The 23487-nt window shown below is 49.5% G+C and overlaps 1 protein-coding gene across 5 annotated transcripts in view; it reads right to left on the bottom strand.

Moving 5' to 3' along the window:
* LOC141258698 (uncharacterized) overlaps positions 1 to 23487 on the bottom strand; it is a 134839-nt gene that overhangs the window by 107565 nt on the left and 3787 nt on the right. The window contains exons 1-2 of one of the 5 annotated variants that reach the window (XM_073673711.1): positions 20063 to 20418; positions 7354 to 7511 (exon numbers count right to left, since the gene is read on the bottom strand). In XM_073673711.1, coding sequence (XP_073529812.1) covers positions 7354 to 7431 — 78 coding nt within the window. In that variant the 5' untranslated portion in view covers positions 7432 to 7511; positions 20063 to 20418. Of the gene's footprint in view, positions 1 to 7353; positions 7512 to 7703; positions 7921 to 9729; positions 9750 to 17633; positions 18478 to 20062; positions 20419 to 23487 lie in introns of those variants that run through there. The other 4 variants (XM_073673714.1, XM_073673715.1, XM_073673712.1 and 1 more) reach the window with 4 other exon arrangements.

A 23487-nucleotide genomic window follows, 5' to 3' on the forward strand; every position in this document is an offset into this window, starting at 1 on the left:
GTCAGATGGGAGAGATTGGAGAGGAACTTTCTTTTATGAGGCTAGGGCTACAAAAGGTTAACAACCGCACTACAGCAGCAGAGGGCAGAATCAGTGATCTGGAGGATAAACAGCCTCAGATAATACAGGACACCCAGAGACATGACCAACAGATTATGGCCCCATTAGCTAAAACAAATGATTTGGAGAACAGGCTCAGGCAAAATAATATAAGAATGATTGATGTCCCTGAAAAAAACAGAGCAATAATCCGAATGAGTACATGGTTACGTTCTTTGTTGTTTGGGATTGAATGCCTGTCTGCCCTCTTTGCTGTGGAAAGGGCGAATAGGGTGCCAACCCGGCCATTGTCACCAGGGGCTCCTCCACATCCAGAATTAATAAAGCTGCTGCACTACAAAGACAGAGATGCCATCCTTAAGGCTGCCCGTGACAAAGGGGACATCTCTATTAACGGCCAAAGAATTTCTTTTTTTCCAGATTACTCCATTGAAATTTCAAAACGTAGGGCGCAGTCTCTTGATGTAAAATGTAGGCTGCGTAGTCTGCAAACCTCATACTCCATGATTTACCCTGCAAAACAGTGGCGGCTTTGGGAGAGACTTTCTTTTTTGAACATCTGAAAGACACACTCTGTTGGATTGATCTGAATGAGCAGAGGATCCGTCAAAACCAGTAACTTTGAACCTGGATAATTAAAAGATATATACCATGGGAGTTTCCCGATTGACTGTTGGGGTCATATCCTTTACTGCCCCCAACCCTTTTACAGGATGGAAGGGTGCCTTTCTTCATCCAGATTGAATGGATGAATTAATGTTTACTTGTATAAATGTGTTTTTTGGGTTTATGTTTCTATAAATTGTTGTCTGGTTTGGCCAATACTAGTGGTCAAGCCGACTAAGTGGAAATACTGTAAAGAGGGTTATAAAAGGGAAGAGAAAGGCGAGATACCTTACAAGTCACCTGTATTTTTCAATCCTTATATGACTAGATATAATGGCTGATAAAGTAAAATTCCTCTCATGGAATGTCAGAGGTCTGGGGGACTCCTTAAAGAGAGCAGTGGTCATGGAGCATATCCGGGATCACCTGCCTGCAGTGGTGCCATCCTTAAGGCTGCCCGGGTCAGGGGTCTGGGGACTCCTTAAAGAGAGCGGCGGTCATGGAGCATATCCGGGATCACCTGCCTGCAGTGGTGCCATCCTTAAGGTAAAGACCCTTCAATCCCTGACTCATACAGGCCCATATCTTTATTGTCAACTGATGTTAAAATTATAGCGAAGGATCTGGCATCGAGATTGAATACAGTAATCTCTACAGTTCTCCATAGTGACCAGTCAGGCTTCATGGCGGCTAGATCCACAGCTGATAATATCCGGAGATTGTTTCTTAATCTTCAGTGGCCGGTGGATGGTGATGGGGACAGGGCTGTATGTTCTCTGGACCCTGCTAAGGCCTTCGATTCTGTTGAGTGGGAATATTTATGGCAGGTGTTGGAAAAGTTTGGTATAGGACCTAGATTGGGTTAAATTGCTGTATGGTAGGCTGGTGACTAGAATATGGGTAAATGGACACCTCTCCCCGGCTTTCGGACTGAGTAGAGGTACGAGGCCGCGGTGCCCGTCGTCCCCCTTGCTCTTTGCACTGGCCATTGAACCCCTGGCATCGGTTATCAGGGAGCATCCAGGAATAGTTGGTTTCGCAGAGGGAATAGTGAAGAGAAGGTCTCGTTATACGCTGATGACACTTTATTATTTCTGGCTAAACCTTCTGAGTCCTTTCATACAGCAATGGAAACGATAGAAACATTTAGAAAATACTCTGGTCTGAAGATAAACTGGAGCAAATCAGTCACTTCCATTGGATAATACAGAGGAGAACGCTTCCCACTACATTAACTCGGGTTTACAAGTGATATCGGAAATTAAATATTTAGGCATTAATATGTCAGCAAAAATAAATGATTATGAGAAGCTGAATCCTGACCCATTCTTAATTAAACTTAGAGGTAAACGAGGCGCCTCGTCTAAGTTACCGCTGTCGGTGGTGGGCTGAGCTAACCTGGTCACCATGATCCGGATGCCACAACTGCTGTATGTCCTACACAACCCCCCAATATGGATAAAGCAGAGGGTTTTCTTTAAAGTCAGTCAGGAGCTTAGAAAATTAATATGGGGCAAAGAGACTCCGAGAACTAAACTGGAAACATTGCAAAGAAACAAAACAATGGGGGGCTTGAGGTTCCTAACCCATGGGTGTATTACGTGGCATCTCAGCTTCAACAACTGCAAAACGAATATGGGCTACCTCCCTCTGAATCCTATAAATGCTTACAGGTTAGGCACACATATCGGGTGGAAGGCAATGTTCTGGAAGGAGGGGTACCCCGAAACCCAATAATACAGAGAATAGCTAATCTCCACAGTTCTCGTGGACTGATCTCATTACTTTATAACGTTCTCTTAGACATTATATTGACAAACCAGCCGATGCCATCAAAAGAGAAATGGGAGAGTGTAATGGGACCATAGAGGAAAATCACTGGTCAGATATACTGGAAAGAGTCCACAGCTGTCTAAGTGAATCCCATAGACCGTCCCATATACAGTACAGACCAAAAGTTTGGACACACCATCTCATTTAAAGATTTTTCTGTATTTTCATGACTATGAAAATTGTACATTCATACTGAAGGCATCAAAACTATGAATTAACACATGTGGAATTATATAGTTAACAAAAAAGTGTGAACAACTGAAAATATGTCTTATATTCTAGGTTCTTCAAAGTAGCCACCTTTTGCTTTGATGACTGCTTTGCACACTCTTGGCATTCTCTTGATGAGCTTCAAGAGGTAGTCACCGGAAATGGTCTTCCAATAATCTTGAAGGAGTTCCCAGAGATGCTTAGTACTTGTTGGCCCTTTTGCCTTCACTCTGCGGTCCAGCTCACCCCAAACCATCTCGATTGGGTTCAGGTCTGGTGACTGTGGAGGCCAGGTCATCTGGCGTAGCCCCCCATCACTCTCCTTCTTGGTCAAATAGCCCTTACACAGCCTGGAGGTGTGTTTGGGGTCATTGTCCTGTTGAAAAATAAATGATGGTCCAACTAAACGCAAACCAGATGGAATAGCATGCGCTGCAAGATGCTGTGGTAGCCATGCTGGTTCAGTATGCCTTCAATTTTGAATAAATCCCCAACAATGTCACCAGAAAAGCACTTCCACACCATCACACCTCCTCCTCTATGCTTCACGGTGGGAGCCAGGCATGTAGAGTCCATCCGTTCACCATTTCTGCGTCGCACAAAGACACGGTGGTTGGAACCAAAGATCTCAAATTTGGACTCATCAGACCAAAGCACAGATTTCCTCTGGTCTAATGTCCATTCCTTGTGTTCTTTAGCCCAAGTCTCTTCTACTTGTTGCCTGTCCTTAGCAGTGGTTTCCTAGCAGCTATTTTACCATGAAGGCCTGCTGCACAAAGTCTCCTCTTAACAGTTGTTGTAGAGATGTGTCTGCTGCTAGAACTCTGTGTGACATTGACCTGGTCTCTAATCTGAGCTGCTGTTAACCTGCGATTTCTGAGGCTGGTGACTCGGATAAACTTATCCTCAGAAGCAGAGGTGACTCTTGGTCTTCCTTTCCTGGGGCGGTCCTCATGTGAGCCAGCTTCTTTGTAGCGCTTGACGGTTTTTGCAACTGCACTTGGGGACACTTTCAAAGCTTGCCCAATTTTTCGGACTGACTGACCTTCATTTCTTAAAGTAATGATGGCCACTCGTTTTTCTTTACTTAACTGCTTTTTTCTTGCCATAATACAAATTCTAACAGTCTATTCAATAGGACTATCAGCTGTGTAGCCACCTGACTTCTGCACAACACAACTGATGGTCCCAACCCCATTTATAAGGCAAGAAATCCCACTTATTAAACTCGACAGGGCACACCTGAAAGTGAAAACCATTTCCGGTGACTACCTCTTGAAGCTCATCAAGAGAATGCCAAGAGTGTGCAAAGCAGTCATCAAAGCAAAAGGTGGCTACTTTGAAGAACCTAGAATATAAGACATATTTTCAGTTGTTTCACACTTTATTGTTAAGTATATAATTCCACATGTGTTAATTCATAGTTTTGATGCCTTCAGTGTGAATGTACAATTTTCATAGTCATGAAAATACAGAAAAATCTTTAAATGAGAAGGTGTGTCCAAACTTTTGGTCTGTACTGTATATGTGATGCACCAGGTATACAGGACACATCATATTGGGATATGTTGAAGATCTAACTAGTGAGGAGTACGGCAAAATTGCGGCGGCACGTATGTTATATATGGCAAGAAAATTGATAGCCCAAAAATGGATGGCAGATCAGGAGCCTATGATATCAGAATTTACTGATAAACTGGCTAGTAAATTTGGAAAAAGGCATATACCTAAAAAGAGATGCGATCTCAAAATTTGACTAGATATGGGGTCTATGGATTGATGGCTCTGGTTTGACATCTAGGGAACGGAGGAGATTTCGCCTCGGCTTGCTGTGACTTACTTTATATAATGCCTCAAATTAAACTTCTTTGAAAATTAATAAAAATGTGATTAGTACTTCCACAAGTGATATGTAATCGGATTGACTACTGTTACTATGCTCAAATATTTCTTCATCTAATTCTGCTGGTTTTGCAGAGCAGAGATGTAGAAATCACTCATGTTTAATGCTTCTTAAGGTCGGGGGGTGGAGAGCTGGGTTCCTCCAATGTTCGTCTGGTTGTTGTTGTTTTTTTTACCTTTGTGAAAATCTTTAGAAAAATCAATAAAAAACATGTGATTAAAAAAATGTTATGAAATTCTGTGTAGCACCTTTGTGTTCAAAAAGCTCACTATATCCCTGAATAAAATCCTTGCGGGGTGGAGTTTCCAAAATGTAGTCAGTTGTGGGGGGGGTTTCTGCTGTTTAGGCAACTTAGGGGACCCGCGAATGCGACATGTCACACGCTATCTATTTCAGCCAAATTTGTGTTCCAAAATTGTAATGTTGTTCCTTCCCTTCCGAGCAGTGACCCCAGACAGACTGAGCACACGTGGGGTATCGCCGCGCTCAGAAGAAACTGGGTAACAAATTGTGGAGCCATCTTCTTGTGCTATTTCTTGTAAAAGTGAAAAAGTTTGGGGCTAAAGCAACATTTTAGAGGCATAATTATAATTCTTTCTTCATGCCACTTTGCATTAATTCCTGTCTTGCACCTGGCCAGATAATGACACATTAAACCATAAACTGCCTCCGTCACAAATTATCTGCTTTACTAATTAACGCTTTTTTCACCACTAAAATATTCAAAAAGTGTCTAAGTTTGGAGTTGACAATCGCAGTGACAGGAGGAATCTGTCAGGTGATTATTACAGAACGAACCCCATGAAGTCCAGACACATTATTACAATGGCGTTCATGTCCAGCAATTGGAGTCACCGCTTTTCAATACTTCACATTATAAACAGTGATTTCCAATATGGCCGTACCAGCAGAAAACAAAGGGTCCTGGTGCTTGGAAGAGAGGAATGGAAGAATGAATCCTCCAAAATGAAACCTGCGTGTTGGAGTTCTGTGACTTCAATGTTCTTCTCCGGCTGCACTGGGCACCACATTGGCCCTCGATCATTGGCACGTAGAGGACATCATCCGACCGGCACATGAAGGACGGTTTTACGGGGAAATCTTACAGAGGTTCGATGTTCCTGGCATTTTGCATTCTGCTCTCCCTCGTTTGGGCACAATGGGAGAGAGAATATTTTATTGCTGATGCCGCACTGAAGGGGATTGAAGGATTTCTTTTTTTCATGACTTCTCTACGAAGGAGATGTCTTTGAGGATTGGCCATTTTTTCTTGAAGATTGCTGCAGATTTGGGGTGCGCATGTTGTATGTGGTTATGGAGCGTAGAGTCGGGATTCTTTGTATCCCTGAATTGTCCTCGTTGCTTTTCTGCTCGTTTACCTTTAAGGATGTGATCAGTCGCTTCATTAGTCACACCACTTCTGGGGATTGTTGGGGACAGCCTTTCTCCTTTTTATTAGGGATGTTCACTTGTAACTGAAACATATTTGGGTTAGTGAAATTTTTATAAATTGTTTTACACCGTAGGAGTGGAATTCTTAGCAGTCATTTTTTTCCCATCGATTGTGGGTTATGAAGTTATTGCTGTCCAGTGATTGGAAATGAGGGGGTTGTAATTAATCCGATATCTGTCAACAATGTACAAAAAGTATCATTTTCTTCTAATATATTTATTTGATTCATGTTTGGATGGAAGTTTCTGATGTTCTCTCCATTAACTTGACAGATAAAGAATAGAAAGTCTAAATAATTTTATAGACTAGTTTCACGGGAATATCGTGACAGAAAGGGGCCAGAAGATTGCTGCGTCTGATTACACGAACTCCTGCACTCATTACAACTGCTTCACCATCTAATTAAACACTGAATTTTTTTCTTTGCTAGCAGTGTGATGGTTAATCAATTCAGCTGATCTCCTGGAGCTTTCCTACCTGGATTTTGTAAGCTGTTCAGAGTTGGCCACTCCTCTCTGCTATATATGCTCGACTCTGCCACTGAGGGATTGCCAGTGTTGTTACTTAGGAATTGCTCAGCAGATAATAGTAATATAGAAGAGTTTACCTCTCCACTCAGCAGATAATAGAAATATAGAAGAGTTTACCTCTCCACACAGTAGATAATAGAAATATAGAAGAGTTTACCTCTCCACTCAGCAGATAATAGAAATATAGAAGAGTTTACCTCTCCACTCAGCAGATAATAGAAATACAGAAGAGTTTACCTCTCCACTCAGCAGATAATAGAAATATAGAAGAGTTTACCTCTCCACTCAGCAGATAATAGAAATATAGAAGAGTTTACCTCTCCACTCAGCAGATAATAGAAATATAGAAGAGTTTACCTCTCCGCTCAGCAGATAATAGAAATATAGAAGAGTTTACCTCTCCGCTCAGCAGATAATAGAAATATAGAAGAGTTTACCTCTTCACTCAGCAGATAATAATAGAAATATAGAAGAGTTTACCTCTCCGCTCAGCAGATAATAGAAATATAGAAGAGTTTACCTCTCCGCTCAGCAGATAATAGAAATATAGAAGAGTTTACCTCTCCATTCAGCAGATAATAGAAATATAGAAGAGTTTACCTCTTCACTCAGCAGATAATAATAGAAATATAGAAGAGTTTACCTCTCCACTCAGCAGATAATGATAGAAATATAGAAGAGTTTACCTCTCCACTTAGCAGATGATAGAAATATAGAAGAGTTTACCTCTCCGCTCAGCAGATAATAGAAATGTTTACCTCTCCACTCAGCAGGGAGATGATCTCTAAGGCGAGGTCCATTATTCTAATTGTAATCTCTTTCTTGTCTCCATCCATCCTTGTTCGGTCGTTCAGGAGAGAACACTGTATGATCTGGGGGCTTTAGTCCTGCAGTGTTTTTTTGATAGGAGTAGAGGCTGGAGATCACAGAGGGGCACCATCATTAGTACAGAAGACATTGAGAGATTCACGTTCTCAGAATCTTTATGGTGATTACTCAGAAATGCAGTGGAAAACATTGACACATAACATCATACACCTGTAATATCACTCTAATCATGACGAATCCTTATAATAAGTAACACAAGACACACATGAATGTTGCTCACATCTATATATAAGGACAAGCGATTGATGACACACAGACACGTCGCCATCACAGCTCATTGCTGGGGGAGATTTGCTTTTTTGGCTCATGAAAAAAGATAAGGAATAATAATTAGGATTTGTACTGTTATCGTTAATATTTTATACCTTCCTTTGATTATCATTCAAACAATTTATAGTTATATATATCTATATCTCTCTCTCTATATATATATATAGAGTTTTAACAACTTTGTGTTTTGTATTAGATTTAGAGGTCTTGCTCATGAAGGCAACAAGAGACAGTGTTTGCTTTGTTTAAAACTTTTGGTATTAAAGAGCTGGTTTTAGAAAGTTCTTGGGGGAAGCTAGCAGAATCTATGATTTACGGCCATTGTTCCTAAAAATGACTTATCCTTTCTAGGTAATGTATGTGGCCATTTTCATGTGGGTGTAATAAAACCTCTGTACCTGAGACCAGACAAGCCTTGTATACTGACAGATACTGGCTGTGTATGTTCTTGTCTCCGATCAATCACCACCTTGACATGATCAACACCAGGAAAATGTGTAAGACACCTTTTGTCTGTCTTAAAGCTTTCCTTAAAGAGGTGTTTCTACGACAATACATGCTGCCTGAAACCCAGGATGGTTAATTGGACCCGACTGTGAAGATCTCCCTAGAAACCACTGAATAAAAACCATGGTGAGTAACATCTCTTGTTACTGAAATGTCAGTGTTCTTCTGGTGGTCCAAGAAAGGTACATAGAGGTCCTACAAAAGCATTGCTATTAAATATTTGTTTGTATTTGAATGTGTGTCTATCATTGATATAATACAGTTATAAGATAATTATTCTCTATTATATATTTTAACATGCCTTTAGATGTATAGCTAATAATTGAATGAACATTGAATGAAGTGACGAAAAACCAAACTTGTCCACCAAATCTGGTCAGGAAGTTGCACAGTTCTGTATATTTCAAGAGTTGGAAGATTGTGATAAGTTGTCTTCATTGTCTATATGACTGTAAGTCTGGAATTATACTGTTGTTAACTATGAGGTTTCTTGAATGTGGGACTGAATGATTTGTGAGTGACCCATAAGGGACTACGGTCTGTGATTGATAAGGGATCCCATTAGTTCTAAGAGGTGTGTTCCTTCGTATATGGTGAAGGAAAACTTGTTACTATCATAATAGGATTCCTGTGGTGTGATTGTCTATAACAGAGGAATCCTTCAAGATAAGGTAGTACCCTATGGTATAAAAATGTTTGCATTTGTGAAAACCTGAAGTATAAACCCCTTGTATCCTCTTCTTCCTCTCCCCCTTATACAGGCCACACAGAATGGACCTGCAGGCACTGCAGCCAACAAAACCCGCCTAAAGCAAATTATTGTATGGCCCCCTGTCCAGGAGACCCACCAAGAGTTTCCAATTCCCTATGAGGACCACCACCCACCTGCAATTTCTATCCCCAAGAGTAGTAGATGGGCACAAATTATCGGTCCCACCCCAAGTCTATCCTGCAAAAGCCTTGGTCCCCCAGTGAGCTCATTGAACTTGCTACCAAGCTTCCAGACCCTTAAACCAACGCCCCCCCTTAAAATTTAGAATGCACCTCCAAGGCATCCAGGAGGTGTTAAGGGAGGGCAAGTCGGTTATTACCCAGCGCATCTCTCCCCCAGCTGTGTACGAGCGGTTCACGCCACACAGCAATCTAAACATCTGTCCACACAAAGACACCTGCGGTTGCAGTGTTCGTTGATGTTGCCAGAAAATTTGAAATTACATCAGTGCACCACCATCAACCCAGCTACCCTGCTACCAGCACCTGAAGGAGAGGGGAAAGAGGCTCCACGCATGATTGTCTGGAACAAATTACTGCGGAGTCAACTCCACTTGTTCTAGTGGGGGAAGTACCCTTGGATGACCCAGAACTTAAGTTATATACGGATGGATCCAGATATGCTGACACCTCTGGCAGGTTTCATACTGGATATCCTGTCACAACTGAAGATACATTGGTAGAGGCTGCAGTCTTACCTCCCAGTATGTCAGCACAGGAAGCAGAGCTCAAAGCTCTGACTGCAGGTTCTCCTGTGAAAAATGCTGAAAGTGTCAGACAATTGATGGAAGTGGTGCAACTACCAAGACAGTTGGCTGTCGTAAAGGTAAAAGCTCGTACCCGACCAGCCAGATGCCTCTGAAGCAAGAGGTAATACACTTGCTGATCTCCATGCTAAGCAAAATAAACGGGATCAGAGATTCTTTGAATCCTCCCAATACAGAACATTGTTTCCGTTTGGTTTTCTGTGGATTGCAATCAACATAATAATTTGACACTCACTAGGTCAACCGTGAAGGGTTATTTGCCTCCCTTAACAGTTAGTGCCGTGACTCGGATCCCTAACCAGGGATGCCCCTCCACCTCTGGACGTCCACAAAGAGAGACTTGCTTTCAGCCTCCCCAACTGGAATTGGGACTGATCATCCCCCACAAAAAGCCACGGTAAGTGCACAAGTTCTTTACTAGTGACACTGACCGTTTGGCGTGGTTTCCACGTGGTGTGTGAATGTTTGCAGTATCTCCGGACGTCCTGGTTGGATGTAGTCAAAGGTGAGACTATAAGGGGTGAAGTCCCATTAGGGGTCTGATATTATTTAACTTCAAAACAGTATCACCTCGGATTGACAAGTGAATATTGTGTGAATCTTCCCTTTAACTTCCAACAAAGATTCTTAGAAAAGACTGGACATTGTTAGTTAGTAGGACACGCAAGTAGATATACATATATCGAGTGTCCGGAGCAGTTAGCAGGTAGCAGTTAGCAGGTAGCAGTGGAACAGCTGGGAGCTCTGTCCAGACTCCGCTGTGCACAAGAATTAAGAATCTTTGTTGGTTATGAAGAGGCAGTAGTGATTAGTTGACTGTGGCCGTGGAGCAGAAAGAATTTTGTCTCCCCTGCAGGAGGGGGAGGATGTGATGAATATCATGAAATTTTCCTGAGGAGGGGAGGAGGCTTCAGCCTGTGTTGTGGGATGAAGGCGTCCGGCAGCAAAAGGGTAGATTAGTTGACTGTGGATTGTTGGAAGACGCTGAGAAGTTTAGGAAAGTGGCACATGAGATTTGTGATGAAGGATATGTTAAAAAAGTACAGGAGGAAGTACTTATGTGTCCACAATACAAATCTAAAGCCCCTAAAGAAGCATCTCCCACAAATGAAGCAGTACCCCAGCCCCTGAATCCGGAAACTGAGCAATTTATACCCTGCACTTCCCACTGAGAGCCAGCCACCATCATATAACCCAGACGGTTGGCTCTGTAATGTGTTGGGTCACTAATTCAGGATGGCGCAAGACGTGCTATAATTGTGGAGCACGTAAACACGGTGTTGTAGCACCTACCTGCCCATTACTTAACGTGGACAGGGGGGGTATTATAAACCACTACCCCCACCTGCCCCTGCCATGGTCCATACTCCATTCAGAGAGACCCAGGGTCCTCTGAACTCTTCCCTATTCACCCTCTCCCAAACTGGGGAAATAGAACATGGACACGAGTATCAGGAAGTGGTGTCTGTTTTACTGAATAGTCCTTCAAATTTCTGCACTATACTGAGAATAGGCATGGGGAGTATACCACAACAGTAAGTTGGGATCATTGTGCACGCAGCAAATGCGAAACTGCAGCATTGGTGGGGGCTAGCTGCAGAGATATGTCGTATTGGGGGACCTACAATACAAGCTGCATTTAATAATTACATCCGAGTCAAGGCACCAACTGTTAAGGGAGGGCAATAACCCTTCACGGGTGACCTAGTGAGTGTCAAATTATTATGTTGATTGCAATCCACAGAAAACCAAACGGAAACAATGTTCTGTATTGGGAGGATTCAAAGAATCTCTGATCCCGTTTATTTTGCTTAGCATTTTATATTGTTTTGAGTATATCAAATAGCCAATCAACTCTACAGCCATACTACAATACTATAGGCTAACTGATGTGAGTACAATTATTACGGAAACACATATATGGTCATATTATCATTGTTAGTTTGAAGCACTATGGAAATTTTACAAGGTCAAACCTGGCCTAAACAAGTTAGATAACAGAGTGTCTGACAAAATGTTCTCTTGAGAAAAGGTTAGTGTGAGATAAGTTCTATGGGAAGAGAAAGAAAGAATGTATGTTATGCAAGGAGTGATAATAACATGATTTTAAAGCGAGCAGACAAAATGGAGTTTCTCTAGCATGAGTATCAATATGTCCTTTACAGAGGCATATCGAGCCACATGGCATGATCTGATCTCAGTCATTGTACAAAAAGGGAGTGACCCCTTACTTGTGGAAGTCATCCAGATAGAGCAGGAACCGGCCATCAAGAATAGAGTAGATTCAGGTAGGAAGTTGGTGCAGAGGATGCAACATTGGCACAGGCAGAACAGTATAAAAAACAAGTTCATGGTGCTTCTTACAAAATTAGAATAGTATCAAAAAGTTAATTTATTACAAAAAGTGAAGCGCCTATATTATATAGAGTCATTACACACAGTGATCTATTTCACGTGTTTATTTCTGTTAATGTTGATGATTATGGCTTACAGCCAATGAAAACACACAAGTCATTATCTCAGTGTCAGGAAAACTTGGTCAGACCTTGCAGCCCTCTGGCGCCCCCTTATCCAGCTGGTCAAACACGGTATTGACTGAGGATAAGCAACAGGGCGCAGCTGCTCTCATTTATGTCGACTATTGTGGCACGTGATGTGACAGGACGTATATATACCACCAGTTCCTTCCAGGAACGTATACATACCTCAATCCATCCACCCTCAACCACAATATCACATAAATACACCGTATGCTGCCACCACCGATCTCTTAACAGGTGGATCGGGTACCCGTTAGGTAACGTGAATTAGCGGGTGAGAAACGTGTTTGCTCGACATAGGACAAGAAGAACGAAGCTGGTAAATAATAATAATTTACTCTCGAAAGTTGGCAGTGTTTACAAAAGATATACAAGATATTATAAAAGAGACAATTTACATATATACATAAAACAGTTATTAAAATAAAAGGGGTAAATAATAGCAAAACCTGCGCACGAGGTGATGGTCTCAGATTCTGTGGGAGGGACGGCTCCCTGGAAATTAGAATCATAGAATCATAGAATGGTAGGGTTGGAAGGGACCTCCTGGGTCATCTGGTCCAACCCCCTGCTCAAAGCAGGATTCACTAAATCATCTCAGACAGATGTCTGTCCAGCCTCTGTTTGAAGACGTCCATTGAAGGGGAACTCACCACCTCTCGTGGCAGCCTGTTCCACTCATTAATCACCCTAACTGTCAAAAAGTTTTTTCTAATATCTAATCTGTGTCTCCTCCCATTTAGTTTCATCCCATTGCTTCTAGTCTTTCCTTGTGCAAAAGAGGTGTGATTCCTCCACGCAGCGAGGAGTGCTTGCGCCTGACGTCCCTGGGTTGCAATCAGCCACCATGAACGTTCTGGTTTTTAGTAAGGAGGCAAAACACTAGGACACACCCATATTGTTTACCTCACACAGGGGCTCGGTTTTGTGAACCCACCCAGCTGCACAAGACATAAAAATTCTTCATCTTCCATATCTTGTTATGGGGGGGCCCCACATCCAAGATGGATACATCATGTTTGCCGTCACCAATATTCACGAAGATTGATATCAAATATGATATTTCTATGACGTTCAGAAGCTCAGAACCCATTTCCTAGGTTTCTGGTGGTTTCTCAGTTATGAAAGATACACCATCATAACTGGAAAAAGGTGAGCATCCCAAAAATGTGGTCCATGTGTTTGTGACAGTCAAGTGCGGTATTAAACTCGACATTACAAGTTTGTACAGTTACACAATAGGACTTTGGAGGGGAAATCCAGTGTAGACCAGTATGCTTGCTCTGGGCTGAGGTTTATGGCGGTTATAAAAATTCCTTGTTTGGGGGAAGCAAGAGTAGAGTTCTATGGAGGTCCCTTCCAAGTGAACAGGAGGCGGAGATTTAAGACATCTCTGGCTGTCCTTTCAACATTTTTAAAACTAGGACAAAAATACATTTTGCCTGACACTCAGTAAATTAGAATAACTAACAAAAAACACCTGCAAAGGCTTCTTAAGCGTTTAAAAAGGTCCCTTAGTCTGTTTCAGTAGGCTCCACAATCATGGGGAAGACTGCTGACTTGACAGATGTCCAGAAGGCAGTCATTGGCACACTCCACAAGGTCCCAGAGTCTGGAGGAAGAGTGGAGAGGCCACAATCCAAGCTGCTGAGGTCTAGTGTGAAGTTTCCACAATCAGTGATGGTTTGGGGAGCCATGTCATCTGCTGGTGTAGGTCCACTGGGTTTTATCAAGACCCAAGTCAGCGCCGCCGTCTACCAGGACATTTTACAGCACTTCATGCTTCCCTCTGCCGACAAGCTTTCTGGAGATGGAAATGTCATTCTCCAGCAGGACTTGGCCCCTGTTCACACGGCCAAAAGTACCAATACCTGGTTTACACACAACAGTATCACTGTGCTTGATTGGCAGCGAACTCACCTGACCTTAACCCCATAGAGAATCTATTATAGAGAATCTATGGGGTATTGTCAAGAGGAAGATGAGAGACACCAGACCCAACAATGCAGACGAGCTGAAGGCGGCTATCAAAGCCACCTGGGCTTCCATAACACCTCAGCAGGACCACAGGCTGATCCCTCCATGCCACAGGCTGATCGCCTCCATGCCACATTGCCGCATTGATGCAGTAATTGATGCACAAGGAGCCCGACCAAGTATTGAGGCATTTACTGAACAGACATTTCAGTAGGACATTTCAGATTTTATAAACATTTTTCAAGCTGTTATAAAGTATTCTAATTTACTGAGATAATGACTTTTGTGTTTTCATTGGCTGTAAGCCATAATCATCAACATTAACAGAAATAAACACGTGAAATAGATCCCTCTGTGTGTAATGACTCTATATAATAGATCCCTCTGCGTGTAATGACTCTATATAATAGATCACTCTGTGTGTAATTGCTCTATATAATAGATCCCTCTGTGTGTAATGACTATATAATAGATCACTCTGCGTGTAATGACTCTATATAATAGATCCCTCTGCGTGTAATGACTCTATATAATAGATCCCTCTGCGTGTAATGACTTTATATAATAGATCCCTCTGCATGTAATGACTCTATATAATAGATCCCTCTGCGTGTAATGACTCTATATAATAGATCCCTCTGCGTGTAATGACTCTATATAATAGATCCCTCTGCGTGTAATGACTCTATATAATAGATCCCTCTGTGTGTAATGACTATATAATAGATCCCTCTGTGTGTAATGACTCTATATAATAGATCCCTCTGTGTGTAATGACTCTATATAATAGATCCCTCTGTGTGTAATGACTATATAATAGATCCCTCTGTGTAATGACTATATAATAGATCCCTCTGTGTGTAATGACTCTATATAATAGATCCCTCTGTAATGACTATAGAATAGATCACTGTGTGTAATGACTCTATATAATAGATCCCTCTGTGTGTAATGACTCTATATAATAGATCCCTCTGTGTGTAATGACTCTATATAATAGATCCCTCTGTGTGTAATGACTCTATATAATAGATCGCTCTGTGTGTAATGACTCTATATAATAGATCCCTCTGTGTGTAATGACTCTATATAATAGATCCCTCTGTGTGTAATGACTATATAATAGATCCCTCTGTGTGTAATGACTCTATATAATAGATCCCTCTGTAATGACTATAGAATAGATCACTGTGTGTAATGACTCTATATAATAGATCCCTCTGTGTGTAATGACTCTATATAATAGATCCCTCTGTGTGTAATGACTCTATATAATAGATCCCTCTGTGTGTAATGACTCTATATAATAGATCCCTCTGTGTGTAATGACTCTATATAATAGATCCCTCTGTGTGTAATGACTCTATATAATAGATCCCTCTGTGTGTAATGACTCTATATAATAGATCCCTCTGTGTGTAATGACTCTATATAATAGATCCCTCTGCGTGTAATGACTCTATATAATAGATCCCTCTGCGTGTAATGACTCTATATAATAGATCCCTCTGCGTGTAATGACTCTATATAATAGATCCCTCTGCGTGTAATGACTCTATATAATAGATCCCTCTGTGTGTAATGACTCTATATAATAGATCCCCCTGTGTGTAATGACTCTATATAATAGATCCCTCTGTGTGTAATGACTCTATATAATAGATCCCTCTGTGTGTAATGACTCTATATAATAGATCCCCCTGTGTGTAATGACTCTATAGAATACAGGAGCTTCACTTTTTGTATTGAAGAACTGAAATAAATTCACTTTTTAATGGTATTCTAATTTTGTGAGATGCCCCTGTATGTTTATATGTTGAAGACTATAATACAGGACAAAGGTCAGTCAGTGTGAGAATCTGCCTCAGTTAGAACAAGCATGGTTGGATCTTTGGTAAGAACATAATGAGGATCAGGATCACTGACTTATTGCAGAGTCTTATGAATGGCCGTAGACCTAGGATCCAGACCGTGGGCCGCACCAGTTACCCTGAGTGAGTGGCACACTATGTAATGGGTTGACCTAAAGGAGCTAGCATGGGGACTTGAATTAGGGAACATGGTAAAGAAAAGGGTTAACCTGGCTCCCGTGCAGCCTAAAAGGGAGAGGGGAAAATAACCGCCAAAGAGGAAATAGAGACTACAGCAATGTAGAGTGTTGGTCTTGTGGGCAGAAGGGGCATTTTTCGGCCAGGTGTCCCGCAAAGCCAACAACAAATACCCTGACCCCATAATAGGAAACCAATCTAACTAAATGTGAAGTTTCCCTCCTCACAATTCCCCACATAAGTATCAGATGTTATACTGTTCTAAATCTAATCACCTTGTTGCCTGTGGGTTTAGAAATGAGAGAAGAGGAGAAGGAGGGAAGGACCAATAAAGTTCCAGACGTTAATGGAGGCAGACACATAGGGTTTGTTAGATATCACTGATGTCGCCTCACTAACCCCTCTGCGGAGTATTTTGCATATGGTTCCAGAGCTCGGGACAGTGATTGAGGATGGTTCATCACCGGGTATGCAGTAGTCCACAATGGTAAGGCAGTGATACATGAACCGCTCTCCTCCAGTGGCTCTACACCAGAGGCTGAGCTGGAGGCGCTCGCTGCAGCGTGTAATCTGGGAAAAGGTAAAGAGATTCATGTGTTTTTGGACTTGAGATGTTCTTTCATGGTCGCACGTGACTTTGACGAATTTGTAATTTCCTGACCTCAAACCCATAAAGAATGTGCAGGTGGTAGAGCAGCTACTCGCAACGCTCACCCTGTCCTGAAGGACAGCCTCAGTCAACGTGTCAATGTGACACGCGTGGAAACAAATTCCCCTTGCTGTAGAGATTGCCTTGGCCGACCAGGCAGCTAAGGAAGCAGCACGAATAGCTCTAAAAGTAATAGCGACCATGGCAGTTGCGGCTACTCCAGGAAACCCAGTGACCGAAGGTGCGGGAAGCCCTTTTTAACAGAGGAGACTTTCATCGCACTGGACTCCGTGACCGTTGACCTCAAAACAGTGCAGGTCTTTCAGATCCTGACCCCCTCACACGAACAGAACGAATGGGCAAAGTGGCTGCCGTACGGTCAGAGTCAGAAGTATGGCAGGTATGAGCAAAGATTTGCCTCCCATGCTGCCCATTTCCCATGATAGCTGCCCTGGAACATTCCCTTGTGCATAGTTCAAAGGCTGTGATGTGGGTAGTAGTGCTACGAAACTGGTGCGCCCCAGGGTTCCCGAATGCGACTGCAAACTATGTTCAGGGATGTCTCGTTTCACGGCAGGCCTATTAAGTGTTCTGCAGAAATGCAAACCAAAACTAGATTACCTGGATCAGAGACTGCAGGTGGACTACACACAGCTGCCATTATATAAGGGAATTGCCATAAACGTCATAAATAAAATGAATGGTCCATAAAACTATAGCTGCTGCTATAGCACATGAAGAAGAGGAGTCCATCCTCATGGATACCATACGCCACTTCTCCCCCTGACACACGCTGCGCACCATTGGCAGGTAACCTCTCCTCCCCCTGACACACGCTGTACACCATTGGCAGGTAACCTCTCCTCCCCCTGACACACGCTGTACACCATTGGCAGGTAACCTCTCCTCCTCTCCTCCCCCTGACACACGCTGTGCACCATTGGCAGGTAACCTCTCCTCCTCTCCTCCCCCTGACACATGCTGTGCACCATTGGCAGGTAACCTCTCCTCCCCGACACACACTGTGCACCGTTGGCAGGTAACCTCTCCTCCCCCTGACACAAACTGTGCACCATTGGCAGGTAACCTCTCCTCTTCTCCCCGACACACGCTGTGCACCGTTGGCAGGTATCCTCTCCTCCTCTTCTCCCCCTGACACACACCGTGCACCGTTGGCAGGTAACCTCTCCTCCACTTCTCCCCCTGACACACGCTGTGCACCGTTGGCAGGTATCTTCGCCTCCACTTCTCCCCCAAACACGGAGCAAACACGAGGGCAGAGCAGACAAGAGGACGGAGTAAACATGGGGGGGTGGAGCGGACAGGAGGGCAGAGCAGCAGAAACGAGGATGGAGCGGACACCAGGGCACAGCGGAGAGGACGGGAGGGCGGAGCGGACGGGAGGGTGGAGCGGAGCAGACACGAGGACGGAGATGACACCAGGGCGCAGTGGAGAGGACGGAGCAGAGCAGACAAGAGGGCGGAACGGAGCGGATGGGAGGGTGGAACGGAGCGGATGGGAGGGTGGAACGGAGCGGACGGGAGGGCGGAACGGACGGGCGAGGCGGACAAGAGGGCGAGCGGACACGAGGGCAGAGTGGAGAGGATACGAGGGTGGAGCGGATACGAGGGCGGAGCAGCAGACACGAGGGCAGAGTGGAGAGGATACGAGGGCGGAGCGGACACGAGGGCGGAGCGGACACGAGGGCGGAACGGACGGGCAGAGCGGACACGAGGGCGGAACGGACGGGCAGAGCGGACACGAGGGCGGAACGGACGGGCAGAGCGGACACGAGGGCGGAACGGACGGGCAGAGCGGACACGAGGGCGGAACGGACGGGCAGAGCGGACACGAGGGCGGAACGGACGGGCAGAGCGGACACGAGGGCGGAACGGACGGGCAGAGCGGACACGAGGGCGGGGCGGACACGAGGACGGGGCGGGGCGGACACGAGGACGGGGCGGAGCGGACACGAGGACGGGGCGGAGCGGACACGAGGACGGGGCGGAGCGGACACGAGGACGGGGCGGAGCGGACACGAGGACGGGGCGGAGCGGACGCGAGGACAGAACGGAAGGGCGAAGAGGACACGAGGGCGGAACGGAAGGGCGAAGCGGACACGAGGGCGGAACGGAAGGGCGAAGCGGACACGAGGGCGGAACGGAAGGGCGAAGCGGACACGAGGGCGGAACGGAAGGGCGAAGCGGACACGAGGGCGGAACGGAAGGGCGAAGCGGACACGAGGGCGGAACGGAAGGGCGAAGCGGACACGAGGGCGGAACGGAAGGGCGAAGCGGACACGAGGGCGGAACGGAAGGGCGAAGCGGACACGAGGGCTGAACGGAAGGGCGGAGCGGACACGAGGGCGGAACGGAAGGGCGGAGCGGACACGAGGGCGGAGAGGACACGAGGGAGGAGAGGACACGAGGGCGGAGCGGATGGTAGGGCGAGCGGAGCGGACACGAGGGCGGAGCGGACACCAGGGCGGAACGGACGGGCGGAGCGGACACCAGGGCGGAACGGACGGGCGGAGCAGACGAACGGACGGGCGGAGCGGACGGGCAGAGCGGAGCGGACGGGCAGAGCGGACACCAGGGCGGAACGGACAGGGCGGAGCGGACACCAGGGCGGAACGGACGGGCGGAGCGGACACCAGGGCGGAACGGACGGGCGGAGCGGACACCAGGGCGGAACGGACGGGCGGAGCGGACACCAGGGCGGAACGGACGGGCGGGGCGGACGCGAGGGCGGAGCGGACGGTAGGGCGAGCGGACACGAGGGCGGGGCGGACGGTAGGGCGAGCGGACACGAGGGCAGGGCGGATACGAAGTAGGGGTTTGGACGGGGGGGCTATCGCTTTGCAGCGTCTCTTCCCCGCCCATTTGTCTCAGCTGAGAGGAAAAGTTTTGCAACACAGAAAGCTGTAAACTCATCTTCATAATGGGGTCCGAGGCTGCGACATGGAGGAACAGCAACAAATGTGTCCATGCGCCGCCCATCACCTCACACCGTACATCGGCTGACACCAGAGACAACAGCCTGCACCTACCGCACTGCAACAGCTGGAGGACCTGTGATGACGTCACCGGCACGTCACCAGGAGGGGCGGAGCTCAGCAGAGAGGTGGCGATATAGGACCATGTGATCATGAAGGGCGGAGCTCAGTGGAAGAGACTATGTGCAGGAGCGGTTGTATGGCGGCGGTTGCCGTGGAAACCTGTGAGCCCCGGGCATGCTGGGAGTTGTAGTTCTCTCACACGTTCGCTGTGGCTCTGCTGATCATCGCTGAATAAGTCCGTGATGTCCGCGCTCTCCGGTCTCATCTGTCTCTCTGCGCTCCCTGATCTGATCCTCAGCCCTAATCAACCGACCACTGATCTCACAGCTCCGCCCCAAGGAGCGCCCGACCCCTCTCTCCCCGCCCCGAGGAGCGCCCGACCCTCTCTCCCCTCCCCAAGGAGCGCCCGACCCTCTCTCCCCGCCCCGAGGAGCGCCCGACCCTCTCTCCCCTCCCCGAGGAGCGCCGACCCCTGTCCCCGCCCCGAGGAGCGCCCGACCCCTCTCTCCCCTCCCCAAGGAGCGCCCGACCCCTCTCTCCCCGCCCCGAGGAGCGCCCGACCCTCTCTCCCCGCCCCGAGGAGCGCCCGACCCTCTCTCCCCTCCCCGAGGAGCGCCGACCCCTGTCCCCGCCCCGAGGAGCGCCCGACCCCTCTCTCCCCTCCCCAAGGAGCGCCCGACCCTCTCTCCCCTCCCCAAGGAGCGCCCGACCCCTCTCTCCCCGCCCCGAGGAGCGCCCGACCCTCTCTCCCCTCCCAAAGGAGCGCCCGACCCCTCTCTCCCCGCCCCGAGGAGCGCCCGACCCTCTCTCCCCTCCCCGAGGAGCGCCGACCCCTGTCCCCGCCCCGAGGAGCGCCCGACCCCTCTCTCCCCTCCCCAAGGAGCGCCCGACCCCTCTCTCCCCGCCCCGAGGAGCGCCCGACCCTCTCTCCCCTCCCCGAGGAGCGCCGACCCCTGTCCCCGCCCCGAGGAGCGTCCGACCCCTCTCTCCCCTCCCCAAGGAGCGCCCGACCCCTGTCCCCGCCCCGAGGAGCGCCCGACCCCTCTCTCCCCGCCCCGAGGAGCGCCGACCCCTGTCCCCGCCCCGAGGAGCGCCCGACCCCTCTCTCCCCGCCCCGAGGAGCGCCGACCCCTGTCCCCGCCCCGAGGAGCGCCCGACCCCTCTCTCCCCTCCCCAAGGAGCGCCCGACCCTCTCTCCCCTCCCCAAGGAGCGCCCGACCCCTCTCTCCCCGCCCCGAGGAGCGCCCGACCCTCTCTCCCCTCCCCGAGGAGCGCCGACCCCTGTCCCCGCCCCGAGGAGCGCCCGACCCCTCTCTCCCCTCCCCAAGGAGCGCCCGACCCCTCTCTCCCCGCCCCGAGGAGCGCCCGACCCCTCTCTCCCTGCCCCGAGGAGCGCCCGACCCCTCTCTCCCTGCCCCGAGGAGCGCCCGACCCCTCTCTCCCCGCCCCGAGGAGCGCCGACCCCTGTCCCCGCCCCGAGGAGCGCCCGACCCTCTCTCCCCTCCCCAAGGAGCGCCCGACCCCTCTCTCCCCGCCCCAAGGAGCGCCCGACCCCTCTCTCCCCGCCCCGAGGAGCGCCCGACCCTCTCTCCCCTCCCCGAGGAGCGCCGACCCCTGTCCCCGCCCCGAGGAGCGCCCGACCCCTCTCTCCCCTCCCCAAGGAGCGCCCGACCCCTGTCCCCGCCCCGAGGAGCGCCCGACCCCTCTCTCCCCGCCCCGAGGAGCGCCGACCCCTGTCCCCGCCCCGAGGAGCGCCCGACCCCTCTCTCCCTGCCCCGAGGAGCGCCCGACCCCTCTCTCCCCGCCCCGAGGAGCGCCGACCCCTGTCCCCGCCCCGAGGAGCGCCCGACCCTCTCTCCCCAAGGAGCGCCGACCCCTGTCCCCGCCCCGAGGAGCGCCCGACCCCTCTCTCCCCGCCCCGAGGAGCGCCGACCCCTGTCCCCGCCCCGAGGAGCGCCCGACCCCTCTCTCCCCGCCCCGAGGAGCGCCGACCCCTGTCCCCGCCCCGAGGAGCGCCCGACCCTCTCCCCAAGGAGCGCCGACCCCTGTCCCCGCCCCGAGGAGCACCAACCCCTGTCCCCGCCCCGAGGAGCGCCCGACCCTCTCTCCCCTCCCCAAGGAGCGCCGACCCCTGTCCCCGCCCCGAGGAGCGCCCGACCCTCTCTCCCCTCCCCGAGGAGCGCCAACCCCTGTCCCCGCCCCGAGGAGCGCCCGACCCCTCTCTCCCCTCCCCGAGGAGCACCCGACCCCTCTCTCCCCTCCCCGAGGAGCGCCGACCCCTGTCCCCGCCCCGAGGAGCGCCGACCCCTGTCCCCGCCCCGAGGAGCGCCCGACCCTCTCTCCCCTCCCTGAGGAGCGCCAACCCCTGTCCCCGCCCCGAGGAGCGCCCGACCCTCTCTCCCCTCCCCAAGGAGCACCGACCCCTGTCCCCGCCCCGAGGAGCGCCCGACCCTCTCTCCCCAAGGAGCGCCAACCCCTGTCCCCGCCCCGAGGAGCGCCCGACCCTCTCTCCCCTCCCCAAGGAGCACCGACCCCTGTCCCCGCCCCGAGGAGCGCCCGACCCTCTCTCCCCAAGGAGCGCCGACCCCTGTCCCCGCCCCGAGGAGCACCCGACCCTCTCCCCTCCCCGAGGAGCACCGACCCCTGTCCCCGCCCCGAGGAGCGCCCGACCTTCTCTCCCCTCCCCAAGGAGCACCGACCCCTGTCCCCGCCCCGAGGAGCGCCTGACCCCTCTCTCCCCTCCCCGAGGAGCGCCGACCCCTGTCCCCGCCCCGAGGAGCGCCCGACCCCTCTCTCCCCTCCCCGAGGAGCGCCGACCCCTGTCCCCGCCCCGAGGAGCGCCCGACCCTCTCTCCCCTCCCCAAGGAGCACCGATCCCTGTCCCCGCCCCGAGGAGCGCCCGACCCTCTCTCCCCTCCCCAAGGAGCGCCGACCCCTGTCCCCGCCCCGAGGAGCGCCCGACACTCTCTTCCCTCCCCAAGGAGCGCCGACCCCTGTCCCCGCCCCGAGGAGCGCCCGACCCTCTCTCCCCTCCCCAAGGAGCGCCGACCCCTGTCCCCGCCCCGAGGAGCGCCCGACCCTCTCTCCCCTCCCCAAGGAGCGCCGACCCCTGTCCCCGCCCCAAGGAGCGCCCTACACTCTCTTACCTCCCCGAGGAGCACCGACCCCTGTCCCCGCCCCGAGGAGCGCCCAACCCTCTCTCCCCTCCCCAAGGAGCGCCGACCCCTGTCCCCGCCCCGAGGAGCGCCCGACCCTCTCTCCCCTCCCCAAGGAGCGCCGACCCCTGTCCCCGCCGCGAGGAGCGCCCGACACTCTCTTCCCTCCCCGAGGAGCGCCGACCCCTGTCCCCGCCCCGAGGAGCGCCCGACCCTCTCTCCCCTCCCCAAGGAGCGCCGACCCCTGTCCCTGCCCCGATG

Source organism: Phyllobates terribilis, unplaced genomic scaffold (genome assembly GCF_046119375.1).
Source record: "Phyllobates terribilis strain yellow unplaced genomic scaffold, ASM4611937v1 Scaffold_3__8_contigs__length_932513732, whole genome shotgun sequence".
Lineage (NCBI taxonomy): Eukaryota > Metazoa > Chordata > Amphibia > Anura > Dendrobatidae > Phyllobates > Phyllobates terribilis.